Source organism: Orbicella franksi, chromosome 1 (genome assembly GCF_964199315.1).
Source record: "Orbicella franksi chromosome 1, jaOrbFran1.1, whole genome shotgun sequence".
In the NCBI taxonomy this organism is placed as follows: Eukaryota; Metazoa; Cnidaria; class Anthozoa; order Scleractinia; family Merulinidae; genus Orbicella; species Orbicella franksi.
This window is the reverse complement of record NC_138145.1, coordinates 28,106,431-28,124,630: the sequence shown is the minus strand read 5'-3', so window position 1 is coordinate 28,124,630 and position 18,200 is coordinate 28,106,431. Positions and strand designations below refer to the sequence as shown.

The 18,200-nt window shown below is 40.7% G+C and overlaps 3 protein-coding genes and 2 pseudogenes across 9 annotated transcripts in view; 3 read left to right on the top strand and 2 right to left on the bottom strand.

Annotated features, from left to right (window-relative positions):
- Positions 1–2,088, top strand: part of LOC145501186 (uncharacterized) — a 32,455-nt gene extending 30,367 nt beyond the window's left edge. For all 5 annotated transcript variants that reach the window (XM_081480723.1, XM_081480715.1, XM_081480716.1 and 2 more), the window contains one exon: positions 2,015–2,088. In XM_081480723.1, the coding sequence (XP_081336849.1) occupies positions 2,015–2,036 (22 nt within the window). In that variant the 3' untranslated portion in view covers positions 2,037–2,088. The remainder of the gene's footprint in view (positions 1–2,014) is intronic.
- LOC145461417 (uncharacterized) lies at positions 760–1,998 on the top strand (annotated as a pseudogene).
- A 1,558-nt stretch (positions 2,089–3,646) lies between the features above and the next one.
- LOC145501363 (tetratricopeptide repeat protein 28-like) lies at positions 3,647–12,983 on the top strand (annotated as a pseudogene). Its single transcript, XR_014051236.1, has 2 exons — positions 3,647–5,599; positions 11,057–12,983. The product of XR_014051236.1 is annotated as a tetratricopeptide repeat protein 28-like (transcript).
- LOC145501542 (uncharacterized) lies at positions 8,037–11,023 on the bottom strand. 2 transcript variants are annotated; one of them, XM_081481002.1, is made up of 4 exons: positions 10,182–11,023; positions 9,612–9,659; positions 8,692–8,835; positions 8,037–8,588 (listed from the first exon to the last, which is right to left on the bottom strand). In XM_081481002.1, exons 1-4 carry the CDS (start codon positions 10,249–10,251, stop codon positions 8,443–8,445), a joined length of 408 nt encoding a protein of 135 aa, XP_081337128.1. In that variant the 5' UTR covers positions 10,252–11,023; the 3' UTR covers positions 8,037–8,442. The 2 variants fall into 2 exon arrangements, with proteins under 2 accessions (XP_081337128.1, XP_081337132.1); XM_081481006.1 differs by lacking the exon at positions 9,612–9,659.
- A 39-nt stretch (positions 12,984–13,022) lies between the features above and the next one.
- LOC145483953 (uncharacterized) lies at positions 13,023–15,651 on the bottom strand. Its single transcript, XM_081462536.1, has 4 exons — positions 15,539–15,651; positions 14,972–15,019; positions 14,054–14,197; positions 13,023–13,950 (listed from the first exon to the last, which is right to left on the bottom strand). Exons 1-4 carry the CDS (start codon positions 15,606–15,608, stop codon positions 13,805–13,807), a joined length of 408 nt encoding a protein of 135 aa, XP_081318662.1. The 5' UTR covers positions 15,609–15,651; the 3' UTR covers positions 13,023–13,804.
- Positions 15,652–18,200: the final 2,549 nt, after the last annotated feature.

The window sequence follows — 18,200 nt, the reverse complement described above, 5'->3', positions numbered from 1 at the left end:
TGCATGAACGCAGTTATGGTTCCTAGTTCCATCCTGCCGAGACACCTTGTACTACTCGGAACAAGAAACGGTGAACTACCATTACCCATCGCACCTTTGGAAATGAAATTGTCGCGTAGCTCGTGGTAGGACAGCCCTTCTATAAAACAATAAAACTTCTTACTGAAATTACAAAGCTATCGCCTGGCGGTTACCACCAATTTCATTGATACGCGACCCCCGAATCAAAACTCTCGCGAGCATTTGACGATTCGCTTCCATCAATCATACGCTCCTTAAATGGTGTAATAGGAGTGCCGCTCTTGTTTTCAAAAATATGGCGGCCAGTGTGTAGACCGTTCCTTCAATATGGTTACTTGCTATTCTTCAAGTTTACTTTGGCGAGTGGTGTTTTTGCTCGTGCAGGGGTTTAGCGTGAGCGTTATAGCAAGATTTCTGCGCGTAGGATGGACATTTGTGAAGAACATTAGGAAAATCTACAGAAATACCTCTACGGTTGATTAGCCAGCCAGGACCGGAAAAGCTAGTCAAATGGACGGTAGGTGAAAAAAAGAAAAAGGTGAAAAAGAATCACATAAATCGGCATAAATAAACGAACATGCAGGAGAGTCACTGAAAAATAACAATTCCCCAAAGTGTAAGAAGATAAAATACAGAAATGTCTTCAGTTCACAAGAAGGAAGGGCTTCCATCAATCGATGCATTATTGAAGAACATGGGCTATTATTTACGGACTATTATTCAGTTTTATTTAAGTGATCAGCGATCAGTGTCATCTTATCTACGTACCAGAGCCACGTGGATAATCGGTACAAGCGCAGTTTAATTACCACCATATTAGATCGAGCTTACCGCTTATCTTCCAACTGGTCGTACTTCTCACAAGAATGCGATCGACTTGAGACCCTATTCTTAAAGTTTAAGTACCCGAGGCACTTATTCAATTTGACTGTCAAGCAATTCGTAGATTCCAAGGTAACAGACCAGCAGCACTTTCCATCAACCGAAACGACTACACCCACCATCCGAGTTGTCATACCATTTAAAGATCAGGCCTCTTCTAATGTAGTGAAGAAACGTCTCACAGACCTCAGCTCAAAAATCAAGACCACAGTTCAGCCCGTGTTCATCGGCAGAAAACTCAACAAAGACCTTTAAGTTCGAGAAGTCAAGCCAGCCACTGTTAACCAACAATGCCTGGTTGATAAATTTCAATGTAACCTGTGTGATGCAGGATATGTTGGTTACACTCGCGGCCACCTCCACGAACTTGTTGATGGACACAAACAAAAATCGTCGTCAATTTGTAAACAGTAGTATTTGAGCGAACATAACTCGAACGTACCTCATAGTCTTTCAGAACAATTTCACGTTCTTACTAAGTGTTTTAGCAAATTTGATTGCCAAATTCAGGAGATGCTTTTTATAAGAAAACTTAAACCATCCTTGAACGTGCAAGCGGACTCGATTCGCGCAAAGGTATTCACTTGAAGAACTTGTGATCCCTTGTTATTATGCTAATTTGTAGAGACTGTATAGAAATCAAATCTTCGCATTATTTTTTCACTTTGCCTTGAGATTGATGTCAGGATGACGCCGAAACGTCGGCTTTTAACGTTAATATTCGCCTGCTTATGTTTTAAGAAATCATTATTGATCAAGAATGTGGAGATATTTGTAAATAAAATCTGTTTCTGGAAAGAAAAGTAGGGGTCACCGAACGTCCAAGATCGTTAAATCCGGGCAAAGCTATAGCAATGGCCATGATCTGCCCTATCATTGTTCATTTTTTTACTTAGCTTACGCTCTCATGCATGACGTGGCGTGTGAATTTGCGTGCGCAGTAAGGATGCGCAGAAACAAATAGCGCGAACGTCCTTAAAATACTTGCCTTTGCAATCTCATAATCTCCCGCTGACCAACGTAGGAAGAAAGGCAAATTGCCTGTTTTAATTCGTGAATGGATGTAGCCTGATTTTTTTAATTCTAATTTTCTTATCGTAATCTATGATAGGTTACCAGGCTTACAGTTTTAACGGCTATGGACACCGTCGACGAGATTCTTGAAGCCCTCTTTATTGGCATTGCAGTAGCATCGTTTCTGCTTCAAACATGTCGTTACACTAAAGCCATTGAACTGTTCAGTGAATGCTTGGTTGTTCTGCAAAAGAATTCTTCAAAGTTAAAGAAGAACAGATTGGACAACTTCAACGCTCTGATCTACCGCAATCTGTTTAAAATTTTCTTTCTAGTTGGCGACTACGAGAATGCCATCCACAACGGCGAGAAGGCATTTCCTCTATACGAACAGATTGGTGATTTTGAAGGTGCAGCCGGTTTGCTCGAGAAAATCGGTGACGTGTATAGGCTTACTGGCGAGCATGTTGAAGCCAAAGAAAGATACGAGAAAGCATTCACATTCCACTCGAGAGTGATGCTCCTCTCTAGCTTTTTTGACGTGTTGGCTATCAACCGAGGAGAACATCTAAACAAAATGCTGGTATTGACAACCAAAACTGGTAACAAGGAAATGGAAGGAGCGCTTCTTACCCAACTTGGTGATTTGTTGTTATCTCGTTTCGAATACGCTAAAGCTAAGGACTGTTTTCAAAGGGCGCTCGCAACCTGGAAAGAAAAAGGTAAAAGAAAGGAAGAAGGAAGAGCACTTTGCTGTCTCGGTAAACTCTACAAGAAAACCGAAGAATACCAACAGGCAAAACAACATTATGAAGAAGCAATGGCAATCTTTGAAGAGGCCGGTGAAATAAAAGACCTTGGAGAGGCCTGTGGCGAGCTTGGAAAAGTGTACAACAGTCTTCGTGAATTTCAAAAGGCAAAGACATTGCAACAGAGGGCACTCAAAGAAAGTGTGAGAAACGGGAACAAACGGGGAGAAAGCATAGATTACGGAAACCTCGCTGATGCTCATATTTCGCTAGGGGAATTTCGAGAGGCAAAAGAATGTTACCAAAAGGCACTCACTATTAGTAAAGAACAAGGTGATAGAAAAGGAGAAGCGTTTGTATACAGTGATCTAGGGTGTTTTTATCGCGCTCAGAACGACTTGAAACAGGCTGAAAAAGTTTGCAAAAAGGCGTGCGAAATCTACAGAGAAATAGGTGCCATAAAACACGAAGGATCCGAAAATAGCGAACTTGGTGACCTTTATTGTCTTCTTGGCAAGTACAACGAAGCGAGAAAATGTTATGAACGGGCACTTGCTATCAAAAAAGAAACTGGCGATAGACAAGGGGAAGGGGCAGCATATTGTAACCTTGGTACTTTGTATCAATCTCTCGGTGACTATGGTAAAGCAAAAGAATGTCATCAACAAGCACTTGCTATCTCCTTAGAAACAAATCACCTAAGAGGGCAAGGAGTAGATTATGGCAATCTCGGAATTGTTTTTCAACATCTTGGAGATTATGACAAGGGATTCGAGCACCACAAGAAAGCACTGGAGATTAGGATTCGAACTGGTCACAAAGAAGGATTGCCTACAGCATACAGTCACCTGGGAGTTGTTTGTGTGCATCATGGGGAATATGCGAAGGCCAATAAATTTTTCAAAAAAGCTTTCACTGTCACTAAAGAAATTGGCGACAGAAGGGTTGAAGCAAATGTCCTGGGCAATTTGGCATCTTTATAACAAACTATTGGCGAACATGAAAAAGCGATAGAGCACTACAGAGAGGCGCTCCACATCAGCAAAGAAGTCAAAGATATAAGGTTAGAAGGAGAAATGAATGGCAACCTTGGAACTGTGTATCAATCTCGTGGTGACTTGACTACGGCCAAGAAGTATTTCGAGGAGTCATTGGCAATCGCAAAGCTAATTGGGAACAAAGATGGAGAAGGCACTGCTATCGGTAACCTCGGAGCTGTGCAAACTTCACTGGGTGAAAATACTAAGGCGAGGAAATTTTACGACCAGGCGTTTGAAATCTCAAGAGAAATTTTTGACAAAAAAGGTGAAATGACCATGAATCAAAACTTAGGAATGTTGCACTTGTCCCATAATTAATTTCAGGAAGCATTAAATTGTTTCCAAAGCGCACTTGAGATCTGTGAACAAATGGGAGACGTGAGAGCGAAAAGTATGAGCTATTGTAACATAGCAGTGACATATTTTCGTTATCAAGATATACCAAAAGCTCTGTCATATCTCTCAAAAAGCATCAAGTGCCTTGAAGAGATGCGAATATCAGTTGGAGAGAGCGAATATTACAAGATAGGGTTTGCTGACGAAAATACTGGTCCTTATCGATTAATGGTTTTAGTCTTGTTGAAACTGGAATGCGTTACAATGGCTTTGAACATATCAGAACTGGCACGTGCCAGATCACTGGCAGAGTTAATGGCAAAGCAGTATTCCAGCCACGATTTACCTGGTTTTAATCCCAATGGATGGATCGACTTCGGGAATGTCATCCAAAAGAAGTCCTGCACAGGTCTATCGTTTTGTTTTGTACACGAAAATCTATTTTGCTGGGTTTTAAAGACTGGTAAGGTAGAAGTTGTACCAAATAAAGGTCTTACGACAGACATCCGATCCCAAGGTGCTTCCATTCAACACTGGCTGGAGACTTTGGCGGATCAGTCCTACAGAAACGTTTTGCTCTTGCAAGGAGAACGATGTGAAGATCGCTCGTTGTTTCTCTTTGATGACGATGCGGAGGCAAGATCCCCAACACAATTTGGAGAAACTCCCACCATTCAGGTTAACGAGCACGAGAAAGAAGGTCGCGAGGATCCACCAGCCCTTAAAGATTTGTATAACATCATTATTGTTCCTGTGCTTAAATTTTTGGAAGGATATGAGATGATCATCGTTCCAGATCGTTCTTTGTACAGAATCCCATTTGCAGCGTTAAAGGACGAGAGGGGTGAATATCTCTCTAAAAAGTTTAGAATTCGTGTCATTCCCTCTTTGACGACTCGCAAGCTTATCCAAGACAGTCCAGCAAACTATCACAGTCAGAAAGGTGTCCTTATCGTGGGAGATCCTGAAGTAGGCCTAGAAGAATTGCCTCCTTCCATTTGCCAGAAAGGAAGTAGAAATGATTGGGCAGTTGCTGAATGTTCGTCCCCTGGTTGGAAAACAAGCCACCAAGCAAACTGTGTTGCAGAAGGTACACTCAGTGAGTCTTATTCATATCGCTGCGCACGGTAATGCAGACAAAGGAGATATCGCCTTAGCCCCTGCCCAGAATATTAAAGGAATACTGAAGAAGGAAGACTTCGTGCTGACAATGGCTGATATCTCAAAAGTTCAGTTACGAGCCAAGCTGGTGGTGCTCAGCTGTTGTCACAGCGGACGCGGCCAAATCAAAGCTGAAGGCGTTGTTGGAATCGCTCGCGCTTTCTTAGGATCTGGTGCACGCTCAGTATTGGTGTCTCTGTGGGCTGTGGACGAGGAAGCTACGATGCAGTTCATGAAGCAATTCTATGGAAACTTGGTTCGTGGGAAGAGTGTCAGTGAATCTCTTCACGAGACAATGAAATGGATGAGAGAGCACCCACCATTCTGTGAAATGAGAAAGTGGGCACCATTCATGCTGATTGGAGATGATGTGTCATTTGATTTTGCAAACTCAAAGTAAGTGTGTTGACGAGAGCCTGCGATGCACAGTGATCGAGTTCTAGAAGCAAATGTTATATGTGGTGTTAGAGTACAGACTACTTGTTTATGTTTATGTTTTCAAATGGCTTAGGTAGGAAAGATGCAAATTTCATCATGGTGTTACACACGCTGTAATACATGTAGTCCGTTTACGGAATTGATAGGATATCTGGTATGCTGTCTATCTACGTTCCAAAAGACTATTGAACAACTATGTGAAGCAGATAGGCTATATTGAAAATACGGAAAAGACTATTGAAATCCAATTTAGACGCATCATTAAGCTATACAAGGTAGAATCAGTTACTAAAGCGTTTTTGTTTAATTTGTTTCCAGCATGAAAATGACCAAAGGAAAATGCAAATCTCACAAGAGAGACTAATTCATCCATTTTGTGGAGGACAGATTTCAAAGAGAAGCAAGACAGAAGCAAAAGTTAAGCTTGTAATTGTGTTGTACATATTCTAGCACTTGCAATTTTTGGCTTGATAGAACTTTTCAGGGTTTTATTTTGTTGTGGACACTCCGAGGTGCCTGTCTATACAGCTTATCGTTTTTTTCTTTTTTTGCCGTTTTCGTATCGTTTGTTCTAACACGCTAGAAAGTTCTGAAAGGATTGAAAACCTAGGATTACACATCTTGCTACATACCGTTACGATTGTCTATGCACTTGTTTCTTCACATAACGAATCTTGCAGCCTGCGTAACGCACGAGATTTCACCCCAGAGGTTTATTTTGGAACTTAATTTAAGATTACCGTATACCTTTAGAGGTGTCCCACATCCAACCGATGTAGCGCGTCCGGTTTAAACTGTAGATACCTACACTACTATATGAAATTAAAGCTTATACAACTGGCTATCAAACTATACCAAGAGGTTTGAAATAAGGTGAATTGTCAAATTTGTTATGACCAGTAAATGCGAGCGTCCGATTCACCTTTGATAGCTACAGATCAAACGGAATTTTGTTTTTCGCTTCATTTAATTTGTCCCTCAGTTTCCGGATCCAAAGCGCTAAAATAATGTGTCTGCGATTTGCCATACTCAATTTCAGTGGAAAGCAACAGAACATTTTCGAAGTAGGATTTAAAAAAAATACGGTGTAATCGTAGAAAAATCACTCTCCGAGAAAAATTGTTTGGAAATAAAAAATTCGCAGAAAGGTGTTTGTTGTTTATATGTCAAACTAGCTACTGTCCAAATTTGAGGGCAAACTAACAAATTCCAGGGGGAACGGGAGGCGGGAAATGGGAGGCGTGGTGACTTCATGCATATGGTTAGTGCGCTCGTCTCCGGATCGAGCGGTCCGGGTTCGAGGCCTGGCCGGGGACACTGCGTTGTGTTCTTGGGCAAGACACTTTACTCTCACACTGCCTCTCTCCACCCAGGTGTATAAATGGGTACCGGCGAACTTAATGCTGTGGGGTAGCCCTGTGATGGACTAGCATCCCATCCAATGGGGAGTAGAAATACTCCTAGTCGCTTCCTGCTACGGAAACCGGGATAAGCTCCGGCCTGATGGGCCACTTGGCTCCTATGCGGACTTAACCTACCTAACAAATTCCCTTTGACTTGCATCTTTCAAAGGGACCCAAAAGATGATTCGGAGGCTCTTATTTAGGGGTCGTGAAAAATTCGAGAATTCTTTTTATTTCAAAATTCTTGGTATAGTTTGATAGCCAGCTCTATTAGCTTTAATTTGATATAAGGGCTTAAGTATCTACGGTTTAAACCGGACGCGAGACATCTCTAAATTATATTAAAGGTGCTCTTAAGCTATACGGTAACCTTAACATTGAGAAATTGGGGCTTCTTGGTCCCCCAGCTTGAGGGTCGTACAGGGGTATTCTCGTGATGCGTGATTAGCTGATTTTATTTTCCGTGAAACGTGAATTTAGGAAATTATTCTTCGTGACCTGAAGGTTTTGCGTGACCCGTGAAGAACCTGAATTCGTGATTTTACCACTCTATCCTACGTGATTTTGAGACGCAAGTCCTCCGAATGGGTACAGTCGTCTATCGAGACTGACTTCGGGTATGCGATTTGTTATATGGAGCCTTGACTTAACCATTCGCGATTTTGCTTTCTTCAAACACTCTTTAGTGTAACAAAAAAAAAAGTATCAGTAAAAGAGTATCTTACTTGCTTATTTTCGTGATTTGGGAAAACGAAATTTTTATATCTGTGATCCGTGATCCTCCATTTTTTCCGTTCGTGAACCATACCCTCCCTGTAGGACCCTCTAGCTTAAACAGCTAATGCTACAAACTGTCTGTATACTAACATAGCTCAAGGAGCTCCAGAAAATTGTGCTGTTTGGTAATTCGTGCTTCTGTCTAAAGACAAGCACGGTGACTGCATTGGTCACTGGGTACGGGAAAGTTAGCGTTTTTGAAGATAACGCAATAGAACTGCAGCAACAAACTCAATTCTGATCTAAAACAGTGTGGTTTGTTGGGGGACGAAAGCTCTTTGACCACCGAAATTAGTTCTCAAATCGGTAACTTGGAGGAGTTGACATTAAAGGTGGAAGTAACTATATTTAACAATAAAATATAAATCTTTGGTATATATTACAGAGCTTTGACTGGCTGTCGGTTGGCCCTTATTGAGAAGGCTTCGTGTTGGAAGGATTGCAATTTCATGCAATCCTCACTTCTGATAATCTCCTTCAGAAGCCTGTTTTGAAAAACATCAGGACAAATGTAACTACCAAGAAACAAAAACTTCCAGTTGTAAACCACATTTATTTTCTTGATACCATTTACTTTAATTTAAATTCTGTGGTTTTAGCTTGAAATTGCTCCGATTCACTTTATTCTTGGGTTTCACACTTCGCACCGGAGTAGCCGGCTGGACACACGCAGTAGTGGTTAAATATCCCATCCTGGTCAAAATCGTTTTTCTTGCACTGTCCTCCGTTCTGACAGGCTTGTTGGGTCGCTTCCTCTGGGCTGCAATCTGTGACAGAAATGAGTGAAAGATAGATTTACAAACGAACTGATTTCGTACACAAGTTTTACGTGAATATTTTATTCATAACACAGCTAGAATACTGACTTACCATCATCTTCGAATTGACAGTGCCATCCCGAGAATCCTTTGGCACAATGGCAGAAGAAATCGTACGTTCCATCACCCCAGTCAAGTTTTTGACACGTTCCTCCGTTCATACAGTTTTGTTCGGTCGCTTCTGCATCAGTACAGTCTGCGAAATATATGAAAAAGGATTCCATAACCCTGTTAAATCAGGTCTCTTTGTTTTTCGTTCATAGCTGTTATGCCTCTTTAAACGTTTTCACACCATAGTCATTTAACTCACATCTTAGGAACAAGTTTCCCAGTTTGGCCTTATGGCATAGATGTTTTTAATTAAGATAGGCAGTCGAATCCAGGGCGGGCAATTTGTGCCGCCATCTCCCTCCCCGCTTTGGGTTGATTAAGATTACGACTGTCGTGAAACAAAGTCCAAAATAATCGGGGATTTTCCATTTTATATGTATCCATATGGGAACTAAGGTAGGAACAGTTCTTGCCGATTATAACTGAATGCTAGGTCTATAGCAAGTTTTTCCCAGGCAATCCTTAGAAAGTCCTAACTATTTGCTATTACGGCTTTCTATTCCGATTAACATAACTGCGGACTTGCAAAATCTAGCAAAACAAACCTCGCCGTTTCTTTGTTTATCCAATGAAGCCATTATCCAACAGGGATTTGGCGGCTTGGACACAGAGGCACAGTGAAAGCAAACTATTCCGTTTATTTATCTATTCATCTTTCTTTTTTACCTTTTTTACATTAGCAGAACTGAAATAATTGGTAAGGAAAAACTTGATTTCCATGATGAATTATCTTATGCAATAAATATGACAAATAATTGTGACAAAATAGTTCGTGGCAAGTCTGACGCAGCGTGTCGTCTAGTGAAAGCTAGTGAAAGTTTTTGACAAGTGAAGGGACACACTAAATGTGCGTTGCCCTACCTTGAGTGTCAAATGAAAAATCACGATGCTTCTTCATCTGTTTTGAACCTAAAAATATATAATGTTTGAGATTATAAAAAGAAGTGCTCCCTGTTTAGAATTGTGGTTATGTAAAATCGTTAGTTTTTATGTTTTGCGTTAGTTTACGAGTTTACGTTTCACGGTTTCACATTTCACGTTTCACGGAACACAGAACGAATATTCACCTTATCCGTTTTATCGAACTTTACAGAGTATGAGACATCAAAACTAGTTAACAAGCTGAGATTAACAAGCTAGATCCTCATTTATTGGATAATTACATTGGCATCTGATGTATCTCGGCCAACACGTGTTATTTCGTGACAGAGGGAAAAAAGCAATCATTACATTTAATGCTATAGCTATGCTATGGCTCAGCCCCGTCCAAAAGGTCGTTATATTTTTTTAAAGATTCTTCAATGAGATATTGTTAGTGGTCAAAAGGGGAAAATAAAACAATCGAAATCTGATAACTGAAAATGAGCTAGTCTGCTAGAATTGTAAATATGTGAATAGACATTTGCATTAAAAATCAACAGGACGACATACCAAATTTTTTGCCATCAGTAACAACACAAACCATCACCACAGCAAAGCACAAGATCACAGCAATCTTCATTCTTGAAAGTTTCTCGCTTTTGCCCCTTCTTCACGAGCTTGCGTCTCTGATGCTTGTTAAGATATTTGCAATGTTTAACGATATCTTCTGGAGAATTTATTGGAACATCTATGATTAATTATAGATATATGCCCAGTTGATGATAATGTATTTTGCTTGTGTTCTAGTCCATTGTAGCATAATATAAGCCAATTATCTTTCGTTCTGTGTCCATATCAGTTAAGCCTCTCCATTAGTGGTAATGTATGCCCCGAAGTATTTAGCTCCGTCATCTGTAATTTGAGTTATCTACTTGATAATGCCTTTTGCTTGCGTTCCATTTCATTTTCGCATAATTTGAACCAATCGCCTTCCGTTCTAGCTACTTATCTATTACTCCTGTTTGGCCCCTATTGTGTGGTAAAATAACTTATTAAGCCCCCAAGTATTAAATATGGAATCCATGTCTCGACTCTGCTTGTTACCTATAGGGCGACCTTTGTGTCCATCGGTACCCTTGGACCAGAATTCTGGATAACAGCAAAATTGTTGAATTTATCTTAAGCCTGTCAGACGTATTGATGAAATGAATCGAGATTGCCTGGCACCATATATTCTCTGTAGCTAATATGACATTTTCCGTCGAAAAACCACAATTTTTTAAACGTCTGTATGGCTGGGAGCAAGAACTGCCACCCACTGCCAGCCACCTGTTTCTCGTTCCCCAAAGCGTCCTTGCGTTTTGTCGAAAGGCGAGAAACAAGGAGCACATCACTCCAACCACTAAAGCGTATTTGTAAAGCATATTTGTTTAATTTGTTTCCAGCATGAAAAAGACCAATGGAAAATGCAAATCTCACAAGAGAGACTGATTTATCCTTTTTCTGAAGGACGGATTTCAAAGAGAAGCAAGGGAGAAGCAAAAGTTAAGCTTATATTTGTCTTGTACATGGGCTAGCACTTGCAGTTTTTGGCTTGAGGGAACTTTTCAGGGTTTAATTTTGTCGCCAATTCCAAGACTCTTTCACAACCGTTCAACTGTGGACACTCCGAGGTGTCAATACAGCTCATCGTTTTTTGCCGTTTTCGTATCGTTTGTTCTAACACGCTAGAAAGTTCTGAAAGGATTGAAAACCTAGGATTACACATCTTGTTACATGCCGTTACGATTGTCCATGCACTTTTTTCTTCACGTAACGAATCCTGCAGACTGCATAGCTCACGAGATTTCACCCAAGAGGTTTATTTTAAAACTTAATTTAGGATTACCGTATACCTTTTGAGGTGTCCAAGCGATGTAGCGCGTCCGGTTTAAACTGTAGATACCTACACCACTATATGAAATTAAAGCTTATACAGCTGGCTATCAAACTATACCAAGATTTTGAAATAAGATGAATTGTCGAATTTGTTATGACCTGTAAATGCGAGTGTTCGATTCACCTTTGATAGCTACAGATCAAGGAGAATTTTGTTTTTCGCTTCATTTAAGTTGTCCCTCAGTTTCCGGATCCAAAGCGCTAAAATAACGTGTCTGCGATTTGCCATACTCAGTTTCAGTGAAAAGCAACAGAACATTTTCGAAGTAAGATTTAAAAAACATACGGAGAAAAATTATTTGGAAATAAAAGCTTAGCAGACAGGTGTTTGTTGTTCACATGTCAAACTAGCTACTGTCCAAATTTGAGGGCAAACCAACAAATTCCAGGGGAAACGGGAGGCGGGGCCGGAAATGGAAGGCGCGGTGGCTTCATGCATATGGTTAGTGCGCTCGTCTCCGGGTCGAGCGGTCCGGATTCGAGGTCTTGCCGGGGACACTGCGTTGTGCTCTTGGGCAAGACACTTTACTTTCACATTGCCTCTCTCCACCCAGGTGTATAAATGGGTACGGTCGAACTTAATGCTGGGGTAGCCCTGTGATGGACTAGCATCCCATCCAAGGGGGAGTAGATATACTCCTAGTCGCTTCATGCTACAGAAACCGGGATAAGCTCCGGCCTGATGGGCCACTTGGCTCGTATGCAGACTTAACCTACCTAACAAATTCCCTTTGACTTGTAGCTTTCAAAAGGGACCCAAAAGATGATTCGCAGGCTCTTATTTAGAGGTCGTGAAAAATTCGAAATTCTTTTTATTTTAAAATTCTTGGTATAGTTTGATAGCCAGCTCTATTAACTTTAATTTGATATAAGGGCTTAGGTACCTACAGTTTAAACCGGACGCGCTACACTGCTTGGACGCGAGACATCTCTAAATTACATTAAAGGTGCTATTTAGCTATACGGTAACCTTAACATCGAGAAATTGGGGCTTGTTAGTCCCCCAGCTTGAGGGTCTTACAGGGGTATTCTCGTGATGCGTGATTAGCTGATTTTATTTTCCGTGAAACGTGAATTTAGGAAATTATTCATCGTGACTCGTGACCTGAAGGTTTGTGTGACCCGTGAAGAACCTGAATCATTAACCGATATTCGTGATTTTACCACTCTATTCTACGTAATTTTGAGACGCAGGTCCTCCGAATGGTTAGAGTCGTCTATCGAGAGTGACTTCGGGTATGCGACTTGCACTATGGAGCCTTGACTTAGCCATTCGTGATTTTGCTTTCTTCAAACACTCTTTCAAGTGTAACAACAGGTTATTAAAAAGAGTATCTTACTTGCTTATTTTCGCGATTTGGGAAAACGAGATTTTTATATCCGTGATCCTTGATCCTCTATTTTTTCCGTTCGTGAACCATACCAGAGGATCCCCCCGCCCGCCCCCCCCCCCCCCCTTGTAGGACCCTTTAGCTTAACCAGCTAATGCTACAAACTGTATGTATACTAACATAGCTCAAGTGGCTCCAAAAAATTGTGCTGTTTGGCAATAGACCATTTTACAGTTGTCTGCTCAGTGACCTGGCCTTTGGATGGCAGCGAGGCTGGAGTTGACCTTGTTTTGATACAGACCTCACATCTTTTGTTGTGTAAAACAAGTTGTTCTGATGCTAACTAGGTGCATTTACATGACAAAAGCAGTGAGGTCTGTATAAAAACAAGGTCAACTCCAGCCTCGCTGCCATTCAAAGGCCAGGTCACCTACAGACAACTGTAAAATGGTGTATTCGTGCTTGTATCTACGACAAGCACGGTGACTGCATTGGTCACTGGGTACGGGAAAGTTAGCGTTTTTGAAGAGAACGCAATGGAACTGCAGAAACGAACTCAATTCTAATCTAAAACAGTGTGTTTTGTTGGGGGATGAAAGCTCTTTGACCACCGAAATTAGTTCTCAAATCGGTAACTTGGAGGAGTTGACATTAAAGATGGAAGTAACTATATTTAACAATAAAATATAAATCTTTGTTATATATAACAGAACTTTGACTGACTGTCGGTTGGTCCCTATTGAGAAGGCTTCGTGTTGAAAGGATTTCTGATAATCTCCTTCAGAAGCCTTTTTTGAAAAACATCAGGACAAATGTAAGTACCAAGAAACAACAACTTCCAGTTTTAAACCACTTTTATTTTCTTGATACCATATACTTTAATTTAAATTCTGTGGTTTTAGCTTGAAATTGCTCCGATTCACTTTATTCTTGGGTTTCACACTTCGCACCGGAGTAGCCGGCTGGACACACGCAGTAGTGGTTAAATATCCCATCCTGGTCAAAATCGTTTTTCTTGCACTGTCCTCCGTTCTGACAGGCTTGTTGGGTCGCTTCCTCTGGGCTGCAATCTGTGACAGAAATGAGTGAAAGATAGATTTACAAACGAACTAGTTTCGTACACAAGTTTTACGTGAATATTTTATTTATAACACAGCTAGAATACTGACTTACCATCATCTTCGAATTGACAGTGCCATCCCGAGAATCCTTTGGCACAATGGCAGAAGAAATCGAACGTTCCATCACCCCAGTCAAGTTTTTGACACGTTCCTCCGTTCATACAGTTTTGTTCGGTCACTTCTGCATCTGCACAGTCTGCGAAATACATGAAAAGGATTCCATAACCCTGTTATAAATCAGGTCTCTTTGTTTTTCATTCATAGCTGTTATGCCTCTTTAAACGTTTTCACACCGTAGTCATTTAACTCTCACATCTTAGGAACAAGTTTCCAAGTTTGCCTTTATGGCTTAGATGTTTTTAATTAAGACAGGCAGTCGAATCCAGGGCGGGCAATTTGTGCCGCAATCTCCCTTCCCGCTTTGGGTTGATTAAGATTACGACTGTCATGAAACAAAGTCCAAAATAATCGGGGATTTTCCATTTTATATGTATCCATATGGGAACTAAGGTAGGAACAGTTCTTACCGATTATAATTGAATGCTAGGTCTATAGCAAGTTTCACCCAGGCAATTCTTAGAAAGTCCTAGCTCTTTGTTAATACGGCTTTCTATTCCGATTAAAATAACTGCGGACTTGCAAAATCTAACAAAACAAACCTCGCCGTTTCTTTGTTTATCCAATGACGCCATTATACAACAGGGATTTGGCCTTGGACACAGGTACAGTGAAAGCAAACTATTCTTTTCATTTATCTACTTACGTTTTTTTTTACCTTTTTTACATTAGCAGAACTGAAATAATTGGTAAGGGAAAATTTCATTTCTATGATGAATAATCTTATGCAATAAATATGACAAATAATTGTGACAAAATAGTTCGTGGCAAGTCTGACGCAGCGTGTCGTCTAGTGAAAGTTAGTGAAAGTTTTTGACAAGTGAAGGAACAAACTAAATGTGCGTTGCCCTACCTTGAGTGTCAAATGAAAAATCACGGTGCTTCTTCATCTGTTTTGAAACTAAAAATATATAATGTTTGAGATTATAAAAAGAAGTGCTCCCTGTTTAGAATTGTGGCTATGTAAAAGTCGTTAGTTTTTATGTTTTGCGTTAGTTTACGAGTTTACGTTTCACGGTTTCACATTTCACGTTTCACGGAACACAGAACGAATATTCACCTTATCAGTTTTATCGAACTTTACAGGGTATGAGACATCAAAACTAGTTAACAAGCTGAGATTAACAAGCTAGATCCTCATTTATTGGAAAAATACATTGGTATCTGATGTACCTCGGCCAACACATGTTATTTCGTGACAGAGGGAAAAAAGCAATCATTACATTTAATGCTATAGTTATGTTATGGCTCAGGCCCGTCCAAAAGGTCGTTATATTTTTTTAAAGATTCTTCAATGAGATATTGTTAGTGGCCAAAAGGGGAAAATAAGACAATCGAAATCTGATAACTGAAAATGAGTCTTCTAGAATTGTAAATATGTGAATAGACATTTGCATTAAAAATCAACAGGACGACATACCAAATTTTTTGCCATCAGTAACAACACAAACCATCACCACAGCAAAGTACAAGATCACAGCAATCTTCATTCTTGAAAATTTCTCGGTTTTGCCCCTTCTTCACGAGCTTGCGTCTCTTTAATGCTTGTTAAGATTTTTGCAATGTTTAACGATATCTTCTGGAGAATTTATTGGAACATCTATGATTAATTATAGATATATGCCCAGTTGATGATAATGTATTTTTACTTGTGTTCTAGTCCATTGTAGCATAATATAAGCCAATTATCTTTCGTTCTGTGTCCATATCAGTTAAGCCTCTCCATTAGTGGTAATGTATGCCCCGAAGTATTTAGCTCCGTCATCTGTAATTTGAGTTATCTACTTGATAATGCCTTTTGCTTGCGTTCCATTTCATTTTCGCATAATTTGAACCAATCGCCTTCCGTTCTAGCTACTTATCTATTACTCCTGTTTGGCCCCTATTGTGTGGTAAAATAACTTATTAAGCCCCCAAGTATTAAATATGGAATCCATGTCTCGACTCTGCTTGTTACCTATAGGGCGACCTTTCAAGTGTTTATCGGTACCCTTGGACCAGAATTCTGGTTAACAGCAAAATTGTTGAATTTACCTTAAGCCTGTCAAACGTACTGATGAAATGAATCGAGATTGCCTGGCACCATATATTCTCTGTAGCTAATATGACATTTTCCGTCGAAAAACGACAATTTTATAAACGTCTGTATGGCTGGGAGCAAGAACTGCCACCCACTGCCAGCCACCTGTTTCTCGTTCCCCAAAGCGTCCTTGCGTTTTGTCGAAAGGCGAGAAACAAGGAGCACATCACTCCAACCACTAGAGGGAAATCTGGGCACGAGTCTACCAGTCATCCAAACGTCTCCCAGTGCTTTAAAGCAATTTCTAAACCGTTTCCGTTTACAGATTTTTGAATGTTCTTTCTAGTTCTCATGGACGGAATTTCGAAATTTTCTCGATGCTGTTGCTGGGAACTTGAGGAACGTTTAAGCTTTTTCTACTGTTTCACCCAGTGGCGGATCTAGGGGAGGGGCCCGGGTCCCCCTCCCCTTTATTTGGGTTAAAAAAAAAAGAAGAAATCATAGAAGGAAGAAAAGCCGGCAGGGCAAGCAAAACAAAACCGAGCCCCCATCCCCCTTAGCTCAAGGTCTGGATCCGCCACTGTCACCCGCCTTCAAATAACTGCCTTTTGTCAAATGCGGTCGAATAGTAAGAGTGAAACAAGTATTAAATATGTTCCGTTTAGGAAGCTTGTCACCCATAGTACTGTATAAGTCGACCAAAGCTGGATACATACATGACATACGAACATAAAACTATTTTTTGCACTCGAAGTTTACGCAGCTAACACAAGGTGGCACGAGATAAAAAAAACTGAGAAACTACTATAAAAGAGCTGTAGGAGGCGCGGTGACCTCAGTTAGTGCGCTCGTCTCCGGATCGAGCGATCAGGGTTCGTGCTCTGGCCTGCCGGGAACATTGTGTTGTGTTCTTGGGCAAGACACTTTACCTTCACAGTGCCTCTCTCCACCCAGGCGTGTGAATGGGTACCGGTGACCTTAATGCTGGGGGTAACCCTGCGATAGACTAGCATCCCATCCAGGGGGGAGTTGAAATACTCCTAGTCGCTTCATGCTACAGAAACCGGAGATAAGCGCCGGCCTGATAGGCCACTTGGTTCGTATGCAGACTTAACCTTACAATAGAGTGTAAAATTGTTAAACATTTCGAGGTCATTGTCCCTATATGCCCTAAAGTATCAATTGATTTCCATTAAGTAAGCGATGTCTGTCGTGACGGGTGACGCGAAGGGGTATGTTGTGACCATGGATTATCTTTATCAGTCAACCACAGCCTGAGGGGGAGCCGTTACCTTAGTCGAAGACAATAGTGAGTAACCCTGAGGCGTTTCGAGCGAATTTTTGTAGATTTCGTTGTTAATTTTTCTCTTTACTTTAACAACATTTTTGTTTTTATCTCAAAATGAATTTCGGGTAAGACAGTTCCACTTTAACATGTAACTTAAAGTGACTGTTTGACAATTATTCCACAAGAGTGCGTCAGATATCAGATGTTATAATCCATCAAATATCTTCGCTCGCGCGCGATTGGTCTGAACGTGTCACGTGACCGAATATTCCCCAGCTGAAACTGGGGAATATCCGAGAATATACCCCAATTTTCAAAACTGCGCGCGTTGCGAAAAAGATTTGAAGAATAATAAACACAATAGCCTCCATTTGGAGCGAAAATATGGTCGGATATTTGTCCTCGGACATTATCTGTTCCTCGAAGCTCACAGTTTTCCGAGAGCGTAACTGTTCGCTTCTTGGAACAGATAATGTCCGCGGACAAATATCCTAACATATTTTCGCGCCAAATGGAGGCTATTGTTTATATATTCCCCAATTTTCAAAACTGTACGCTTTGCGAAAAAGATTTGAAGAATAATAAACACAATAGCCTCCATTTTGGGCGAAAATATGCTTGGACATATATGTCCTTGGACATTATCTGTTCCTCGAAGCTCACAGTTTTCCTCGAGTTACGCTCTCGGAAAACTGTTCACTTCTCGGAACAAATAATGTCCGCGGACAAATAACCGAGCATATTTTCGCACCAAATGGAGGTTATTGTTTATTT

Excerpts from the sequence above, each read along its gene's own strand:
- LOC145501542 (XM_081481002.1), bottom strand. The coding sequence starts at position 10,251 with ATGAAGATTGCTGTGATCTTGTGCTTTGCTGTGGTGATGGTTTGTGTT. Across the intron at positions 9,660-10,181 it reads TACTGATGGCAAAAAATTTG|GTTCAAAACAGATGAAGAAG; the intron begins GTATGTCGTCCT and ends ATATATTTTTAG. Across the intron at positions 8,589-8,691 it reads CTGTCAATTCGAAGATGATG|ATTGCAGCCCAGAGGAAGCG; the intron begins GTAAGTCAGTAT and ends TTTCTGTCACAG.
- LOC145483953 (XM_081462536.1), bottom strand. The coding sequence starts at position 15,608 with ATGAAGATTGCTGTGATCTTGTACTTTGCTGTGGTGATGGTTTGTGTT. Across the intron at positions 15,020-15,538 it reads TACTGATGGCAAAAAATTTG|TTTCAAAACAGATGAAGAAG; the intron begins GTATGTCGTCCT and ends ATATATTTTTAG. Across the intron at positions 14,198-14,971 it reads TTTTTCATTTGACACTCAAG|ACTGTGCAGATGCAGAAGTG; the intron begins GTAGGGCAACGC and ends TGTATTTCGCAG.